The sequence below is a fragment of the Pseudopipra pipra genome, chromosome 1 (genome assembly GCF_036250125.1).
Source record: "Pseudopipra pipra isolate bDixPip1 chromosome 1, bDixPip1.hap1, whole genome shotgun sequence".
NCBI lineage: Eukaryota > Metazoa > Chordata > Aves > Passeriformes > Pipridae > Pseudopipra > Pseudopipra pipra.
This window is the reverse complement of record NC_087549.1, coordinates 66709024-66729344: the sequence shown is the minus strand read 5'-3', so window position 1 is coordinate 66729344 and position 20321 is coordinate 66709024. Positions and strand designations below refer to the sequence as shown.

The window sequence follows — 20321 nt, the reverse complement described above, 5'->3', positions numbered from 1 at the left end:
GACATTTATATTCCCAGTTGTTACAAATTCAAGCAAGACTGTTAAAAGTGAGGTTTTCTTGCCTGTGACTGCTTGTTAGGAGTTTTATGAATTATGTAAAGGCACTTCTTCCATACCGCTGGCTCCCTGACGGAGCACCTCATTCCTCTGTGGGTTTGCCTTGTACATAGGAGTGGAGCTCCTTGGTGCTCGGCATTAAGTCCAAAATCATCCATAACACTAGGCAAGTTAAAGCCCTCATTCCCCTTCTATCAATCAGCTCTGCAGTTCTCCAAGAAGCTCTTCCGCACCTTATCTTGCATTCAAGCTGTGAAGACACCAGTATATCTTTCCATAAACTGTTTTACATGGATTTCCAGCAAAACCTTTATCATTGTAGCTTTCTATGCACCTGTAAGAAATTCCAGCCTGCATGCATATCCCATGTCCAAGCTGTCCAGATAGTTGGTTTTGGCCTTGTACTTTCTTTCACCAAGATTTAATTGAATTAATAACTTCATCATGAAGAGTTATTGGCCTCAAGCTTGAAAAGACTAATCAGTAGGCAGAGTCACGCCTTGTAAACAGCAAAAAGTGCTTGCTAAGAACCATCCCAGTTCTTAACCAAATCCCAAATATATTTTAAGGTCAATGCTCTATCCATCTGGTAGTGTTGGACTCAATGTATTTTCTACTTTGAAACCTGTAAACTTGCATTTTAATAGGCATGTGAGCAGGAATAATCCAAGAACAGCATTACTGGGCTCTGATTTGTTGTGAAAATATGACAACTACCATGGGTCAACAGACAGTGAAGAAGATATAAGTACTCAGACATGCCTGGGGAGTACTGTGAAGACACACGAAATCCCAAAAGGAAGGACAGCCTGCAGGTTTTATAGATAGTAGCAAAAAAGAAAATATACACTCAAACAATTAGTTATCAGCCTTATGTGCATGAGGGCAAAGGTTTATTTGCATAATTGATCAAGACAATCTTCATCCTCTTTTATAAAACTTATTGCAAGTGAAATATTACTAAGAATTTGTGACTTGTTTGGTTTCTTTTCAATTAAAAAGGTCAGTAACTTTCTAACGTAATTTTTATTTTCTTCTTGAATAAGCCACAGTAAAACCATATAGCCAAAAATGCTTTATTTCATCATTAGCCATATAACCAATATGCATAAAATGGTGGCTATATTTTTGTTCAAAACAGTTCCAGAACCCAAGAAAGCTATACTGAAAACATTAAGCAACACTTTATTCCTATAAAAATAAAAAATAAAAAGTATACATTCATTTTAAGAAGTGTCTACACTTTTAAACAATAAATTAAACTTTGTAATATCAACATCAATTTACATTTCAAATGATTTAAATGAAAAGTACAGTGGAGGATACAAAATAATCTCTTTCCTTACCTTTCAAATACATTCTTTTGTTCCTTTAATGCACTGGCACCTAGGATCTCAGAAGAAACTACAGAGTGCTACAGGAAAAAGAAAAATTAAAACAAAACAAAACAAAACAAAAACCAGCCAGAGTTCCTGAATGGATAATATCTTCCAAGATTTTTCTACATCCCTCACAAAAACACTAACTGAACATATATGAAAATATAAACTTAGTGACTAGAATGTAAATCTTTTGCAAAACTTGCAAAAAAACCCAAACAACTTTGGCTTTCCCAACTGTTATGTAATTGATTCTACACTATTAAGCACATTTATGTCTCAGTCATAATCAAGGTCAGTTTTATACAATACATCATTTGATAGAATGAACAGCTGGCAGATTTTCAAAGCCTTTATAGAACTGTCCCCATTATTTATCTTGTATCTCTCTATTAAGGTTACACAATGAAGTGTGAAAATGTTCACTGTACAGGTCACTGGAATATAAGCACTGATACCTGTCATTTATTTTGCAAAACCTAGATTAGAAATCAATTTACATTTGAGTGCATATAATAATTCCCCACGTAATTTCTACTGATAGTAATTTAATTCCTGTTAAAAGGCAAGTTTCATTCATGTGTGCAAAGCTCTGAATTGGAAGGGCAATCAAGATAAAGAGCATCTCAACTGCTACCACATCAACCTGCTGCTGAACTGAAGCAAATGAAGCCCACACCTTTTTTCTAGCATGGAGGGCCTCAATATTCTTGCACACTCATATAGATACACCTGATCTTACTTTCAACTGGACAGGTTAGATAACACAACTACAATCCCACTAAGATCAATATAGACTGGATTTACTGATCAGGTTTTCAGTCTCTTCCCTAAGGAAAGCAGCCCTTTCTCCTTCCTCCCAAATCAGGATTGCAATCAACCCTTTGCAAGAAAGTTGAGAAGTTATCCAAGCAGTTAGGTTGATGATGCAATTTTTGTGCTTTAGTGGCCATAGTGCATACTAGCTGAGAACTAGTTTGTTTTATGACTACTTAAGATGCACTCACAGCAAAGAAGATAATTCTAGCAGCTAGCCTTTTCACCAATTCTTTTTCCTTGTAAAAGGTATGCCTTGTATAGAATTTGGTAAACAGTCATTCTTTACTTCAAGATTCAGATTTTAACTTTTTTTTTTTTAAGCATAAATTCTAGCTTGATGCAAGACGACTTCTGATGTTTGGGAGAGCAAGCTCCAAGGAATTCCTATTTACAGAATGTTTATTCTGCAAAAGGCTGATAGAAATATGATGCAACATTGGTTTCAGCTGGTACCTGATGTTAGGTAAGGGATTTAACAGAATTAGAAAAGCATCTGCTTCCTCCCAGCATGTGGGGCAACCTACCTAGTTACCCAGCCACATTTGGATTTCATTTATATCTCAGAAAAAGATACCAAATGAAAACAGCCAAAATAATTTTAAAGGGAAGAGATTTCAGGTGTTTGTTTGTTTGTTTTTTTTAATGTTACTTGAAAGCACAAACCAGTAAATGAGGAAAATGTTCCACTTAAAATTATTTTCTAGGTCAGTTTGACAAAAATTAAATCCCACCAACAGTAGGGCTCTTTACTACAGAAATTGCTCCAAAAGAATTGATGTGTTTAAAACACAGAAGCGGTCTGCAAAAGGACAAAATAATGTATTTCCCACCCCTACCTTAGCTATTAAAAACATTTTCATCTTCACAAATTTTTTTGTCTGTTTTTATTTTTAAATAAAACTCAGGTCTTATCTGCCCTGAACAAAGCATTTCCTACATGCGTTTTCATATATCTTTATGATTTCTACCACTGTTGGCAGCACTGTTTAAATTCCTCAGAAAGGAGCTCAGTTCAGGCTGGTCTGAATACCACATTGCACCTTCAGCAGGTGTAAGTAACATCCTATCTTAAGCAATGGTAACATCACTTTGCCCATTTAGGATAAAGCCAGTTTTACAGTCGTGGGAAACCTCAAAGTGTTTTTATAAGGTAAAACAATGACATTTCAGTAAACAAAACCATGAAAGCCAAGTAAATAGAAGTTGAACAGCTAACAGTAAACTGAAGTGCTTCACTACTGTCTGTTAAAATCAGTGCTTTAATATTTTAAATATAAAGCTAATTAAAGACACAAAACTTGCAGCTAAGCCCACAATAACACACAATCTAAGACTCTTATCCAAGTAGGCTGCAAGTGAATTAGGAGACAGTCAATAAACCCACATTCTACTCTCCATTCCCACAGTCACCTCTTGATATGAATGTCAAAAAAAAAAAAAAAAGACAATAATTACTGGTCTCTTAACTACAGCCAAAACTAAACAACATCAACAGTCCACACAACTTGTCTTTTCCATATTTCCATAATATTACTGATCCTCAATATTTTTTCTTTATATGAGTGGTAAGATCACTATCGTCACATGGTTAGTTGAAGCTGAAAAATGGTTAAATCTATCAATATTATGGGCTACTCCTTCCTTTTCATTCAGAGAAACTTACTTTTTTTTTTAGGATGGCAAGTTTCACTGACTGTGGGTACTACTGTTCGAAGCTTGTACAGCTACCAAACAGCTGGAATATTAAATATGTTAAAGTACACTATAACTAAATCATATTGCATTAGATTGCTATATTTAAACTGTTAATGTAATACTATTGTTAAAACAGACAGTCATCTGAGATGGCTTAACACTATCAGTGTCAGAACTTAAATGCAAGAGAATCCATTTAATCAAAACATTATGTTTTATATAATGAATTAATCATTCATTTGGCTTTCAACTGCCTTTGAACAAAGTATTTCATGACACAACTTTATCTTCTATATAGCTTCAATTAATAAATGCTTTTAACCAAATAGACTGATTGCAGGTTACTAATCAAAATACAAACATTTCTCAGCACGTGTTCTCTCTGGAAAGGCCTTATGTGATGGAGTAAAATAAACTTGCACTTGGATGCTACATTTTAGGATATAAAAGTAAGGCCATTATCAGTGAAATGACAATGTTTAAACTATAATTGATTGAATATTAACCATGTGCGTCTATTTTCAACATTTTCAATCGGGGCCATTTATGCATTCAGTCTGACACACAAGAATACTATCTACAGGGAAGAGCTTTTGTTGTAAAACAATATAATCTTATACTTGTAATAAATTCAATGCATAGTTCGTTATATAGTCCAGAACAACAATTTTTTTAAAATAGATATATATTTAACCAAGTACTGCATAGTAGAAAAAAGAAGGGAAAAAGGAAAACCAACTGTTAAAAAAACTGAGTGTATATGAAGAGTTATTGCTGAATTCTTAGGTATATTTTGACTACATATAATTTAGTACCAACACCCAGAAGACAGGATTACTGAAAGCAAACCACTGGATTACAAAATTACTCTTTTAATTTTATTTTTTTTTTCTGCAAAACGCCACCACTATTCAAAGTTTGTTTGTATTTTAATGATTCATATTTCATCCATCTGGTTACACAAAAGGCATTCATGGTTTAGGGCACTCATTTTTTTTTTTTTTTTTTAATTTTCAATACACGGCAAGATCTGTCCCTCTGTCTCAGAAGTGTTCCCGTATGAGAGTTCTGAAGACACTCTAAATAAGCAGATAAGTTACTTCTGTATTAAATATAAAGCCACATAGTTAAAATTTGTTTAATTCTGTAGAATAAATGTTAGTGTATTTCACAGTGATGAAAACCTCAAATGTTTATTGCTCCCTCTTCATCCACCACCACACTAGACATTTTGAATACTTATTGTCATGATCATGCTAGCACAGGCAAAATCAAGGTTAAACTGTTTATGAAGGTTATATAGTATCTTGACTTCACAGCATTTTCTGCCATTTGTCAATTGCTTGACAGTTAAAAACTTTGTGTTAGGAGTTTTAACTCCTACAAAAAAACCCAAGAATGATCAATCAAATGTATGTCTTTTTAATTTCTTAATTCTTGTGGAAACAAAAGCTGGCATTAAGAAGATGTTTTCATAATTATGCTTTCATTGCAAGATCAGATCTAAGGCATACTTCATTCAGTGCAAAGTCATTACACGCTACAGAGAGAAGACAAAACCCCTTCATTCTCCCCTATGGACCCTATAGGTACATGTGCAAAACCCAGCAAGACTGAAATAAAGATGGACACAATGTACAAGATATTTGTGTAGTTAATATTTCCTCTAACGTTTTTTTAAAAAAAAAAAAGTCTTACAGAGATTACTATTTTTATAGCTTTGAGTAGTCTCTCCATGGCTAGCAATTTCAAATAATTATTAAAATCCAAGTAAGAACTCACCAATGGTATTACCAAACCCAACAAAAGCAGCATTTGTTGTCACACTATGACCATCATCATTTAAACACACACATACTAACGTAAGTCAAGCCTATACCATATATTTTGAGACTGGAGTTAAATAAGGAATAAATTTACAGTGCTTTGGTAAGTACATATTCAACATGAAGAAACATAAATAACAATAGGAATATAGCAATAACCTCGAACACAAATATACCGTAAATACTTCCATGAAAGAAATGGATGTCACAAGATGCTCTAGATATTTTTTGCAATTTATTTTTTTGCCTTTTTCACTTCTTGACAAACTATTAAATGCAAGTCATGCCAACTGCAAGGGATGACTCTGAGACGTGGGCACAACAAAACATGAAAAAAAGAAAACAAACAAAAAAATGTTTTAACAGACAGGCACACACATAACAAAAAGGAGGCTTTTGTTAACCATCCAGGAGACTATATATTCCCTTTCCTGGGAAAGATCCACTAGGTTTTCTCACTGCTCAATATTCTAACAGCAGCAAGTGGCCTGCACTTGTGCAAAGCTTTTCCACATGCATTTTTCAAAGAAGCTTCCCGAGCTATATGTGCATGTCCAGTATCATTTTACATTTGGTCACACATAGATTGAGCGATCTGATGCAGTTTAGCAAGATAAAAGTGAACCAGAGGTACGGTCTTTTGCCTCCTAATCTATGCCTAATCAAGCAAGAGGACAATGATCCAAAATACTACAAAAACTTCATTCAAAGTAAAATTTGGAATGCAGTATATAAGAATGACCACAAACCTATTCAGCCTTCAACCTAACAAAGCCAAGAAGGTTTCCATGTTGCCAATTACCCTGGGTGTTGCTACTAAAACTTTTGATCAATAATAACCAGGTATTTTCTTTAGCTACAACTAATAATGCAATCTCAGAGAAAGATCCAAGCCTACAGAAGACAAGAGTCAGTAATTTAGCACATCCTACATTCACTTTTTAGTTATCTCCTGGGGAAAAAAACCATAACCTTTGGTAACATGAGAGATGCATATTGTACAGTTGTGATAGTTTCTATAATGAAACTCCAGATACAAATGATAATATCCATAATACAAACCATAATTCTAAAATATATCTGAATATGTGTGTGCATATATATCTCTCAAAAATTATTTCATTTTCTCTTTTATACACATATAAACATCTGGCTAATATGCCCCATAAAAATTTTTCCTTACTTAGGACTAATCCTTTAAATAACAGAGTTTTAAACAGTCCCTTAGAATAATTTTTAAACACTATTAAAAAGTTAAGAACTATCTCAGGGTAATCAAAAAGCACACACAAAATAAATTAACATCATACAAATGTGGTTATATTGTTCAGAAAGTCTAATTCTCCCATCTGAAATGAAATAGAGACCAGTGTACCTTAGGGTGAATTATTCATCGATATACAAATATGTTCTCTCTTTCCACATAAATCTTCATGTGAATTTAGCTGCATTTCTGCATAAGCAAGAAACACAGTAAATCCACAGAACTCTTGCAAAAGGGAGCTGTGTTCCACTGGATAAGAGCATTTTTGCTGGAGGGCAGCAAGTCATCATTTTATCACCGTCTGAACACTAGCAACACCTGTGCCCTTGTAAGCTTCACACCTTGAAATAGCAGCAACATATTTGATGGGTTCAGTAGTAATTTTTCTTCCAGTATTGGATTAGACTACTTTGCATATACAGTAAGTCAAAAGTCTAGTACTTGTGTGCAGCATTAATCCACATTTACATCTGAGAACTCATAAATATACATGGAAACAAACATGACAGAGATTTAAAACTCATTTTAAGTTACAATGTTTTCAGTCCACATGACTGAAAAACAAGTATAAAGTAGATGGACAGCAGAAACAGAAGAAAAGGAGTACAATAACTAAAACTGTAAGAAGTAGGTCACTGTTACAAGGGCAAGTTGCAATTAAAATTGATCAACAGAAGATGTAGACTGTACCATCTGCATAAATGCCTAAATGCAGCATTATTTTCACATCACATACAGTAGATGTGATTTCTAAGCATATTATAACAGCTGGCAAACTCACTAATAGATTTATGGTAAATGAATACTAAATTTCTCCAGCTCTTAATGTACAGTAGTTATGCATTAGCCTTTAAAGCTCTTCGTCATCCTTTTAGTAGTCAAGGCTGAATTTCCTTGAATATTTAGTATCCCAATAAGGAAATTACATATATTCACCTTCAATGAACTTTCATACAATACAAATATATTAAAATATCTTCTTAAGCTGAATCATTTCAATACTATGAGTTTTCTTTTTGCTATTTCAAATTAAATACAAGGAATTTTGTAACTTCCAAAGTGGAGGGTGTTTTAAGGCAGTAAAAGATATGTATTAAGGTTTCCATGATTGTTTATGGTCGTCTATGTGAATAAAGCATATTACACACAATTACTGTCATATATTTATCTACGTGACTTTGTTACACTGTACATGATTTAGCAATCTTCTTGAGAAATTTAAAGTGCCACAGTTCAAATGTGCTCATACGTCTTTTCATGGGCTTCTAGTCCATTCTAGTTGCTTTGAGAAATGAGCCCTTTCTTTACTTAAGGAGCAGTCTTTTTTAGGTGAAAAAAAGAATTCATTCTTCACTGCTGTGCTAACTGGAATCCAGTGGTCGAACCAATCCTTCTTTGTAAACACGAAGTATAGCTTCACAAACAAATTTGTATTGACTCTGTAAAAGAAAGAAAACAGAAAAACATTTATGGATGTTCAGGTAAACTCCTGATCAGATCATAGTATTGAATAGGACTAACAGTCCCATGGCTTCCTTTTTTCCTGGACAATGACAGGAGAGGAAATACAAAGATGGGAGGAGAAAATCCTACTCCCCTGGCTGTGTTCACAATAAACAAAGGTAACATTTACTCTTCCTTGAAGAACAAGCATTAAAAATCATATACTGAGGAAAACACAGTCCCCAGTATTAAAAGCATTCATGATTAATTTTCAGGGAATAGGATTTATTTGTAAAACCTAGACACATTTATATGATTTTGCTAACTAGTTAAATAATAGCTAGTTTAATTAGTTATTTACATTCCTTACATATCTCATCTTTTTTTTCTATCTTTTTTTTTTTCCAGTTATCTGATTACTATGAGTATTCTGAGCTTGCCAATCTTAAAGTTCCATGTTACTGGCAGATCTAAGTTACGTGACCAAAATCACATTTAAAGTTACCATATAGGATATATAGATGCAACTACCTAACTAAAAACTACCTTTTTTTCCAAACCACACTACTGCAGAAAAAGGAGTCACTTCATTTTCAATTTTTGATCAGACCACATATCTCCTTTTGCAACTGAAGGGGATCAAAACCTTTCAAATAAATAGCTTTGAAGAGCAGCAGGCACATTAATTTTTTTATCACCCAACATTTTGATCTCAATTAGATCTTATAAAGTCTTCACAAATTAGTGTTTCTTTTCTGCATTCTACTATTACAAAGACTATTCCTTTCATCACCTTGTGATGTAACCACTTATTAAAATCAATTAGCCTGCAAGCCTCTTTCTGAAAAGTGATACAAGGAGACATTATCAATAGGACTAAAAATCCACATAGACTGAAAAAATTTGTATGACTAACACAATCCTGAGAATGCAAGATGATTGAAATTTAAAAGAACTTGCAAAGATGACAGCATCCTTCCCTCTTCTCTGAAAGTACCATTGACAAAACCCCCAAATGAACACCTTCCTCCAACTCCATGTCATACTCAGAGAAACACAGCTTCACATTTTTTAAATCCCTTTTTCCATATTTGAACTGTTCTCCCAGCTGCCCTTGTACTGTCAGCTCCCATCAACTCTACAGAAACATCTGGAAACATTCCCCCATTATCTCCCAAAGGGCAGATAATATTTGGATAATATTTGGACTGTGAAGGACCTTAGAGTGCAAGTAAATACCAGCAGTTAGGAATGCTATTCTTGTCCATAAACTGTAAAACATTTTCCCTTAGATACAGAAAAACTTAAGGGAAACTGGGAGGTGGAAATGAGTTTTCTGCATCTCAATTTTCCTGCCTTTTCTTTTAACCTTTCAGTCAATTACTCCCACCTTCAATATCACTCTGTTCTTTTGTCTTTATTTCTTAATTACCTTGACTTTTCTCTTCATCGTTATAGTAATTTCCATATTTCTACTGCTTGAACAAGTCAGGTGTGATATTTAACTCTCTGTTCAATACTTCTGTTAACTTGTGGGATCGAATTACTGAACAAATAAAAGAATGAGCACTTCAGCATTGCTTACTCTGACTCAGTCTCTGACTACTTATTTTGTTTTCTCTTATCTGTTGCACGTATTCTTCCTGCTCAGTCAGCTGGTAGCTAGTTCTATTATGCACATCCTAAAGCTCTGTTTTCTGTATTGTTTAGTTTTTCTAATTTCTTTTTAATGGAACATAATGGTTAATTTTTCTTTTTTTCAGTGAAAGGCCTAGTGTTATACCAATTTCGTTGTAGCTTTATAATTTTGGTTGAAACTTCTGTTTTGCTGCTCCTGGTAACCAAAGTATTGGTTTTTGAGAAACTACAGCTTTCACATGACTAAAAACAGACACTAAACTGACCAGTTAATAGCTCTGATGGGTCCATTCTTACCAAATATGCCCTGTCTGGTATTAACTCACAACATGCATCTGGCAAAGTGTATCATCTTAGAATTGGAGCACACACACAATCCCCACAGGGCATCTGAACATGCTTCAGGCAAGGCTATTAAAACTGAACAATCTCTATATTACAACTGAACCATCTCTAATGTCTCCTCCCAGAAGCCCTAAGCTGAATATCAAATATGAGCAAATATGAGTTGGGCTAGCTAGAACACAAGCATGGGAATGCCATAGAGCACCCAGGATAGATTGAAATATTAACATGTAGCTCTTTGGTAGTTTGTTTTCCCACAGCTGAGTGCTCGCTTCTGTGTCTCATTTACAGCACAGTATGACAATTTTGCTCATTGGCTTTTCACAACAGTACCTGCCTACTTTGGAAATAACAAGTGAATTTAGTTTCACAGTATTGCTGCTACAGATCATCCCTCTCCTGATTGTGCTGACAGTGAACTGTGTGACACACAGCAAGCAAGGTAAAGAATCCTATTTTAGGTATTCATTTTCCACACAGGGGGTCTGATTGTCAGTATATTTATTGCTATTCCTTGTATTCTTCAGTTATGTCAAAGTGTGGAGTGCAAGAACAATTCTTGCTGATTTCTGTTGTAATGAAAGGGACTCGGCCTTCCCAACAAGCTGAAGCTTACTTCAGGTTCTCATATCTGATTTTCAAAAAGAGCACCACCTCTAGACTAAGCCTGAAGTTGCTCAGATAGTTTTAGAAACTGAGGGGTGTAGATAGGTGCAAGTCCAGAAGTCAACATTCAGCTTCCTTAAACTTCATTTGATGACAACCTTTGTCATTATCTCAGCTTCCACTTCTGAAAGGAACAGGTAGGGGACCCTTCAAACAAATCCCTTCTCAACCACACAGTCCTGACACTCTTCCAGACAGCGCACTCATACTGCAATGAAAAGAGTCCCAGCAGCATGCACGAACAAACTCTGCTCACTGAGCACTATAATGTTGCATAGGCAACTATAAATCCTGATGCCTTTACACCCCTTTTTCTCCCTTTCTAGGTAATCACAATGCTAGCTCCTGCAGTCATTAACCCGTTAATGAACAGAATTTTTCTTCATAATTTACTTTTTCCTTGATCAAATGGAAACCGAGGCATTTTCTTTTGAACATTAGAGACAGAAATGCCCAATTTAACTGTTGTCTTTGTGGGTCTAACCCCCCTTACTTCCATCTCTCATAGGACATTTAGCTCTCCAAGATAACCCACACTTAGTATTCTTGTCATCCAATCTGTCCCCAAGAAAGAACAGTCTCTCATCCTTCAGCCTTAGTCTCTAACTTCAAATATATTCATTTCCAAAGCTGACACAAAATTGCCTTAATGATCTCAAGTTGTCTTTGAACCACTTTCATCTTAATATCACTGTCTACTTTCATATTTCAGTTACTGATACTACCCAACTTGCCCTTTGTTTTTCCAAACTGGGTAGTGGCAAAATGAAAAAAGTAAATAAATATTGTTCTTACAGAATTTCTACTCAAAGTGACCTGTTGAGAAGCCATTTCCTCTCTTCAAACCATGTGTCTTAGTTACAGGGACCTGGATCACTTTATCACTATGTGGGTATAACCAAAACTGTGTATTCTACATCCTCTGTGTAATTTCTGATGGACTGTTAATAATGGGTCATTTGCAGCAGCTGCCCAGGGCACACCTGACACCTCAGGCTACAAGCTGTGTTTTAAATACATACATCACTACCAAAGCAGCCTATGCCAGTGTGCTACCTTGTGCTGAATTTATGAAGTTTGAAATATAATGGCAACTAAAGACTCATAGAGACTCCTATATCTAAAAAATTTCTGAATCTGTTTTAAACCTTGACAAGTGCAGTATATACAGAAAATCAGGCTTCCTTTCCATCACTTACTGATGTTTGCACCATCATAGCTCGTTGGTCTCGCATTTTTCTTACAATATCCAGTGGATAAACAGGTTGGTTCCTTTCAATTAAACACATGGCTGTTTCCATAGTGACCAATACACCAGTACGACCGATTCCTGCACTGTGAAATGTAACAGGAAAATAGTCTATAAAATTGGGTTTTTGCAATGCACTAGATTCATATCATAGTCTTAATACTAGGATGCTAAACAACCTCAGGAATTACAGAAAGATCTTAGTAAAATTTAATCAGAGTGCAAAGTTTATTTTTACAGCAAATTCAGTAATATTTTCTGGCAATTACTAAAAAGAAAATATCTTTTAATATAAATAAAACTAAAACCTTACTTAAAGTAAACGCATTTTTAAACAATTATAACTGCTTAAAAATCTAAATGTATTGGTTTGGTATTTTTGACTTTAAAAAAAGGTAAGTTCTAATTGACTATTTTTATGAGAGGCACTTGAACAGCAGCAAAAAAGCCTTTGCAGTGCTGTTCAAAATGAGGTTATGACAGTGGTAGAGGATAAAAAACGGAGAACAAATTACACTGCAGATTTATCAGCTCTGTGATAATTACGTGACTAAGCCATTTCACCAAAAGGTTGCAGGAGAAAGGGAGACAAAGGAAACTCATCGTTTACATATAACATCAGTTTCTCTCTTCAGCAGTGAACACTTGTATTGCACAATTTAAGATTTTCATCTAATTCAAGGAATCTCCCGTCTTGGAGACAGAGGTTTCACATGAAATGCTTATTCTAAGGTTGAAGCAGATCTATAATTAGAATTTTAAAACACAAGTACCTGCAGTGAACAAGAACTGGCTCATTCTTTACTCTCTTCGGCCTCATACAGGTCACAAACTCCAAGAAGTCCATGGAGTCATCAGGAACGCCATGATCAGGCCAAGCTACATACTGGAGATGGGTGACGGTGTGTTGTTGTTCTGTCTAAAATACAGTAAAGTTTTCAGAAAATGTCCAGTGTTAGGACTGCTGTATTCACGTTTACTAGATAAAAGTCACATTTTTCATAGTCAAAGTATTCTGCAGCTGCAATAAGAGGTAGATGTAGAAAATGTTTGTCATTTTAAAACTCAGCATGAAGTATGAAGACGTAATTGTCAGAAAGTATATATGACGCATAACATTTTCTAAATAAATGAGATATCAAGCTTAACTTCCGTGATCTAAACAGATTTTAATTTTTTGGATTTATTGATTATTGACCTATTGTACTTTGAAATCCTGAGGTAAAATGAAACAAGGCATAAGCATAATAGTACTATATAATAGTTTAGAATAGGTTGAAAGAAAACCAGAGAACAGCAGAAGAACTATTGAGATCAGTATCAAAATAACGGAGGCTTGGGGCTACACAATCTGTTGTAAATATGTCTGTGCATACTTACAGATTCAGCTATAATAAAGTTGTCTGCAACATTTGCTAAATCTGGTTTCTGTCAGAAAACATACATCATTCATACATGCTCATTTTACATATAGGAATGACTTCTGTATGATCCACAGAAGGATACTTTTCTGTATGGAAGCAATATAATTAGTTAAAAGATTCTGTTGCACAAAGAGTTCTTTTTGGTTCAATTATACCTCCAAATAAAAACTATTTTAGAGAAGTTCTTTCAGTTTAGCTTTTTGTTAACTTTGATTATGAAACCACTCAATCATCTTTGCATGCAGATTGGGCTCAACTGATACATTACAGATGTAATTAATACTTAGGGTAGGAAGGAAAAAATTTAAGATGCTCCTGAGCTCTGCTGCATCATGCAATGAGGATCTTGCTCTTTACAAGCTGAGACAAACCTTCACGTTCCTTTATTTCTTCCACACATTTTGCAATAGTTAGACCTGCATATTATTTATGTCCATTACCACACTTAACATTTGACACCCTACTGACATCTCCTTTATCACTAGATTAGTCTATAAAAGCTGGCCTCTCTCTAGGGGTCCACATAAGAATGTTTTTTGTGATGCTGGTGACTTCAAAAGGTTTCTTTCTTTTTCTCCTAAGTGCACAGCTGCTGAAATATGGAATGCCTTCAACTGCTTGCTTTCTTCTTCTGCTTGAGGAAGCGATTCTACTACCAGGGAGTAGGCTAGTAGAACACAAAAGATAGAATAACTACTGCCTACTAAGTAGAGTCTTAGGAAATGCAATTCCAGTTAAAGCAATTGCAGAAATTTATAACTGCCTCCAGGGACAAAAAGATAAATGACACTTTGGCCCTTGAAGGTACAGCCTGAGCAATCACAATTAAAAGGTCCAGCATAAGGCCCAAGGGGACAACGTAATCTAACATTAATAACCAAGTTCCCTGTAATATGAATTGCATTGGGATCTACCACCCAGGTTATCAAAAGATACACAATGACCAGGACCTCTGCAGGAAAAAGCATGGCCTTTTGCTACTCAGCTTTGCTGAGTAGGAACAGTTGATCCTGACCAATGATTACAATTCACATTTTTCTGAAATGCCAAGATTAAAAAAAAATACATAAACATGTCAAGAAAATGTAATTAAAAAGTTCTTCTTTTCAAAATCTGTGCATGCTTAATCAGAACCTCTTCTAAAGGGAAAGGAGATAATGCAGCAATTACACGTAACTGTTTGAGCTGATTCTCTTAAATGAGAGACATTTGAATTACAGCATCCTTGATTCATTCTAAAACTATCCAAGAGTGAGTATCCAGTTGCCTTCCATGTGCTTCAAGAACTTAAAGCCATACAGCATGGATAAGTGCCAGTGGCACAACTGAGAACCACTAATAGTAATCTGTAGCATCAAAAAGTCATTTTACAAGCTCAGAAAAAAAAGGAGAGAGTTAACTTAATTTCTGCTTATCATTACAGACTCAAATATAGTGAGTTGCATTTATTTAAATAGTTCACAGACATTAAGTAACACAATCATGTTATATAAGACTTATTCAGAGTAAGAATATACTCTGAGAACATGCACTTGGTCCCCAGAGCTGCTGCTTTTGGTGCGATCATCTTCATTTTCTATTGCATGCCCTAATCATCCATAGAGACCAACAGAAGTGTTTGTTAATTATTCCAGGTATGCCTCAAGCTTCAGTGTAGTTTTCTAGTTATTTGTGTTTTAATACAATCAGTTTTGATTCTTTTGGTTGAGCTCTTCTGAGATGATCCAAATTGTTAACATTTGACTGTTATGTCACTCGCTTTTCAAAATGCACAAGTATTTTAAAACACTTCATATTAACCTATTGTAAACAGTAGTTATAGTCATAGATGTTAGAACTTTTTCTAAGTCTAAGCTTTTCTGTCTCATGCAGAAAATATCAAATCAGTACTCTGACAAAGTCCAGATTTTTTTAAAGCTATTTTTAGTGGGCTTTTTTTGCTTTTTTTTAAAAAAAAAAAAAATAATCTTCAAGTCTTTACATTCACAAGGAAAGTCAGCTTTTAAATTCAGAGAATGTCAGCCAAATTACACCCCACATGGAAATAACTAACATTAAAAGACCATCACACTTACTAAAATCTAGCACTCACACATGAAAAAAAATGCCAAATTGTAGTTACTGGTTCCATAGTTAGCCCCACTCTACATGTTTTGCTAACAATACTTATTTTTAAACACACTATTTCTGCCAGACCCTGCTTCTTTGTACAAGCCTAGCAATAGAAAAGAAGAGGTAACTTCTCGTTACACTTGTGTTGCTCATCAAACCATCATTCTGTGAAACTCCTTTTAAGTCTTTTCCACAATTTTTTTTTGCACTGACGTTTTCAGTGACAGTCATTATTCTAGCATCTTAATGTCTGATAGACGTATAATTTATCTAATCTGGCTTTGTTAGTCCAGTTTTATGAGTCTAAACTTACAGAAAGTGAGACAGCAAGAGCTGCTCATGGCTTGGCTGCTATTTTTGCCTAACTTAATCTTATACACCTTGTTGTTCCAAAATTATTTAATGTTTTTTGCATTTACATGGACTTTCAATGGAATTTATGTATTTGGTATTTCCACAAATCAGCTTAAAAATTATGATTCAAAAAAATTAGTCCAAACAATTTAACAGACTCCAGTGACACTTCAGGATTATGTCATTTGGCCAGTTTCTCATCAGCCATTTGGCCAACATTTAGATGCTTCATGGCAATAATCCACATTTAATTAGCAAGCAGTTACAGAGGTCTAAGACATCATATTTATACCAAGTTGTTTGTTATCGTCCTTCTTATAATAGTTGTTGTCACTACAGAAAAATTGTTCAACAAAAAACCCCCAGAAAATTATGTACTTGTACCAACCCCTCCTGGGCAAATTCAAGACACCTAACTGCAAAAACAGATTCATTGCGGTTAAGCTAACATCTTAGATTTTGCTCAGAAACACAGCATAAAGACACATGATCTTTCCTCACAAGTCTGTCATTGGGACTGCAACAAAAATACGCATTCTCCATCCTTCTGCAGGTTGCAGCCTTGCTTATTATAATTACACAAAAGCTAAACTTCTTCATTTCACTCTAAAATGACAGACTCTCTCTCATTAATAAAAGAATTGCATATTCTTCAGAAAAAAAATACACAGTACTTAGAATGATAATACTCATATAGAAAGAAGGAATTTTAGGCTTGAAATGTCAAACTTAATTTTCACTTTTCTTAAAATCCAAGCAATTGATTTTGCATGTCACCATTTCAGGTAAGGTCCTTTTTGGTATAGGTTATAATATAATCTTCAATAACGAGGAAAAAAAAAAATCACTACATTAACCATGAAATGGTCTTATTATCTTGTAAGCAGCAAAAGGTGTGGTCTTTGCCAGTGAGCTTCACAAATATAACTTGAAAGCTGAGTCTCAGTGATCAGGGTTAAAGCCCAGTTTCTGAAGAGTAGATCATATGGTAAGTGGCATTTGGCATTTCTTTGGACCACCGTTCAAACATCATTATGCTTCTGTACACACTTGCCATAATACTTGTAACTTAATTTTGTTCTTTGGCTCTTTATAACTCAAAATCAACTTGCTTTCTTCTACCACAGGTATTTGACAGAACAGAACATGTCCAGTGCAGACACTTTTCAGAGAAACCTTAAAAAACCTCTACAGTGCAACGGGTTTGTTCAAGACATTTATGACATGGTAAAATTTATATAGATTTACTTGGGGAAAAAAAAATACAAGGTCTTGTTTAAATGCAGAAGCAAAAGTTTCAATGAACCAATCTAAGAGCCCCTAACATAAGCAAACTCAACTTTTCCCCCCACGAACTGTTGTATGACATGTATCTGGCAAAGAAGACAAAGCCGTGGAAAGCCTCAATCCAAACAATTAAGATGTATAAAAAATTAGAGATTCTATTTTCAGCTGTTTATAGCAGAAAGTGCTAGCAGTGTACTACTTACATTGCTGCCTTTGTTTCATTGAATATCAATTTAACACAGTCATTAGAAAGCCTACATGCTGGTCATTCATAAACAGAAAGATATCAGTCATTCTTCATCTTACAATTTTACCTCCTCCCTTCAGCAAACTATAACATTCTTCCTTAGTGAAATGAATTTATGCTTAATCTTCAGTTTGTTTGAATTGCTGCATCCATTTCTTTTCTTCCTCTTCAAATAATACCCTCCATTATTTCCATGGAAAGTGATAGCTTTTAAATGAAAAAGAAGCTTATCACTCCAAATCCCTCTATTTGCATTGTCACTGCCTGCACAATCATGCTAAAAAAATCCATATTATGACACAAGGAATTGCTTTAATTAACTTGACCTGGGTTGTTTATAAGATGTAAGTACTCTGTCATGGCTCTCACACTCATTCATTATAGCAATCATATAACTTGTCTTTCATGGATGAAATTCAATCAATTTTTAAACATCTTGAAATTTTTTCTTTTTCTTTGAATAATTTCATAGAATCATAGAATATACTGAGTTGGAAGGGACCCATCAGGATCATCGAGTCCAACTCCTGGCCCTGTGCAGGCACCCCAAGAATCACACCATGTACCTGAGAAAATTGGCCAAATGCTTCTTGAACTCAGACAATCATGGTGTTGTGACCACTTCCCTGGGGATCCTGTTCCTGTGCCTGACCACCCTCTGGGTGGAGAACCATTTTCTAATACCTAACTTAAACCTCCCCTGACTCAGATTCATGCTGTTTACTGTCACTGGTCACCACAGAGAAGAGATTGGTGTCTACCCCTCCACTTCCCCTCACATGAGGATGCCGAAGTCTGCAATGAGGTCTCCCCTCAGTCTCCTCTTCTCCAGGCTGAAAAAACCAAGTGACCTCAGCTACTCTTTGCACACAGAACTCCAGCTGAGGCCGCACCAGTGCAGAGCAGAGTGGGACAATCCCCTCCCTCGACTGGTTGGTGATGTTTTGCCTGATGCCCCCCAGGACACGGTTGGTCCTCCTGGCTGCCAGGGCACTGCTGACTCAGATTCAACCTGCCATCGACCAGGACCCCCAGACCCCTTTCTGCAGCACTGCTCTTCAGCCTCTTGTTTACTTAGTAAAATTTATCAGGTGAAAGAATGACAGGGCAGTTTGAAAACAACAAACAAATTGTGGCAACAACTAACAAAAGTGTGGGAGAATAAAAAACAAAACAAATAAACCAAAACCCTGAAAAATTACAGTCCTTCAAAGTAATGTGAGTTACGTGGTTCAGCAAGTTTTATCTCCACAGCCTCGTTAAGTTCTATGGCTGGGTTCTACTCACACTTAAGTGAAATCAAGAACAAATGCTTGTTTGAAGAAGGGAAAGTAGCAAAAAAGTTTTCTTCAAAATATAATTGAATGAAATTGATGAGATTTAATGTTGCAAGGCATTTCTCTTAAAGGAAACTGAATAAAAGTTTGTTTTAGGCTCCTCATGCTATTTTTTTCAATGATTAAAAAGAAATTCATATTTTGTTTTACAAAACAGTGCACTGTGTGATAACTCTGCACTCACACTACACAATTTCTTTCCTTTTGTCTGTTTGTTCTGATCCCCAAAGTGTTCTGAAGCTTTAAAAAAAACCCCAAAAAAACCCCAACCCTAATCAACCTCAAAAAACCCCCAAACTTAGTGCTTTTTTTGCTCTCCTTTCATTTTGCTACAGTACAGCTTTCAATCTTGGTCTTGAAAAGACAGGAAATTAATCCTTTCTTTATTTCATGAGGCTTAGAAAGGTTAAAAATAAATAATTTGAGTGACAGGGACTAAAAGTTTGTGCATATTTACTTGCAGTACTACTTTTATGAGCTTAATTTCTTCTCTGCTGACATTCAAGTTTGTAACTTACAGATTAATTGGCCAAAATACAGAAAGAAATATCATGCTGCTCCCTGACTATGTGGTTTCTCACAGCTAAAAACTGAAACACTCTATCTCAACTAAAAGACCTTTAAGTACTGACATCTGACATCTCACTTTATGACTACAAAGGAAATCTTAATTACATTAAAACAAATTTGGATGGGCTGCCAAGTGACAGATTCAGTTACAAATGTAAGAGACTAAAGGATTGGTCATCTTGCTGTAGGAACATTGATTACATGTTATATTTTAAAACAGATATTTCCTCTTTTTTTTGACTACTAGCCATTCTGGTAACTATAAAAGCTACTAAACTTTACAGAAGTTTAAAAGACGTACTAATAATGGAACTGCAAATTAGTCTTTGGTCAGTATACAGTCATTTCTTACATATCTTAGGAAAGCATAAACCCTTCATCTTTTTAGAGAATACCTGTGGCTGTAGAATTTTGGAAAAAAGATGAGGAGAGGAAACATAAGAAATCCAGGACAACTTAGAAACAAAAGTCAGACTTCATCCCCTATAACTCAGGTTGTGGGAAGTCTAGATGTGACCTGCACATACATTTGACAACACAAGAGAATATGCATCTGTTTAACCTTTTCTTTGCTTTCCAACTCTGACATTAGCATAAAGTATTAGGAGT

At 35.1% G+C, this 20321-nt stretch overlaps 1 protein-coding gene across 6 annotated transcripts in view; it reads right to left on the bottom strand.

Moving 5' to 3' along the window:
* Positions 1–2873: 2873 nt before the first annotated feature.
* The window catches only part of PTPN3 (protein tyrosine phosphatase non-receptor type 3), a 163757-nt gene continuing 146309 nt past the window's right edge, over positions 2874–20321 (bottom strand). For all 6 annotated transcript variants that reach the window (XM_064659957.1, XM_064659941.1, XM_064659942.1 and 3 more), the window contains 3 exons: positions 13155–13300; positions 12332–12467; positions 2874–8479 (listed from right to left, as the gene is read on the bottom strand). In XM_064659957.1, the coding sequence (XP_064516027.1) occupies positions 8402–8479; positions 12332–12467; positions 13155–13300 (360 nt within the window). In that variant the 3' untranslated portion in view covers positions 2874–8401. The remainder of the gene's footprint in view (positions 8480–12331; positions 12468–13154; positions 13301–20321) is intronic.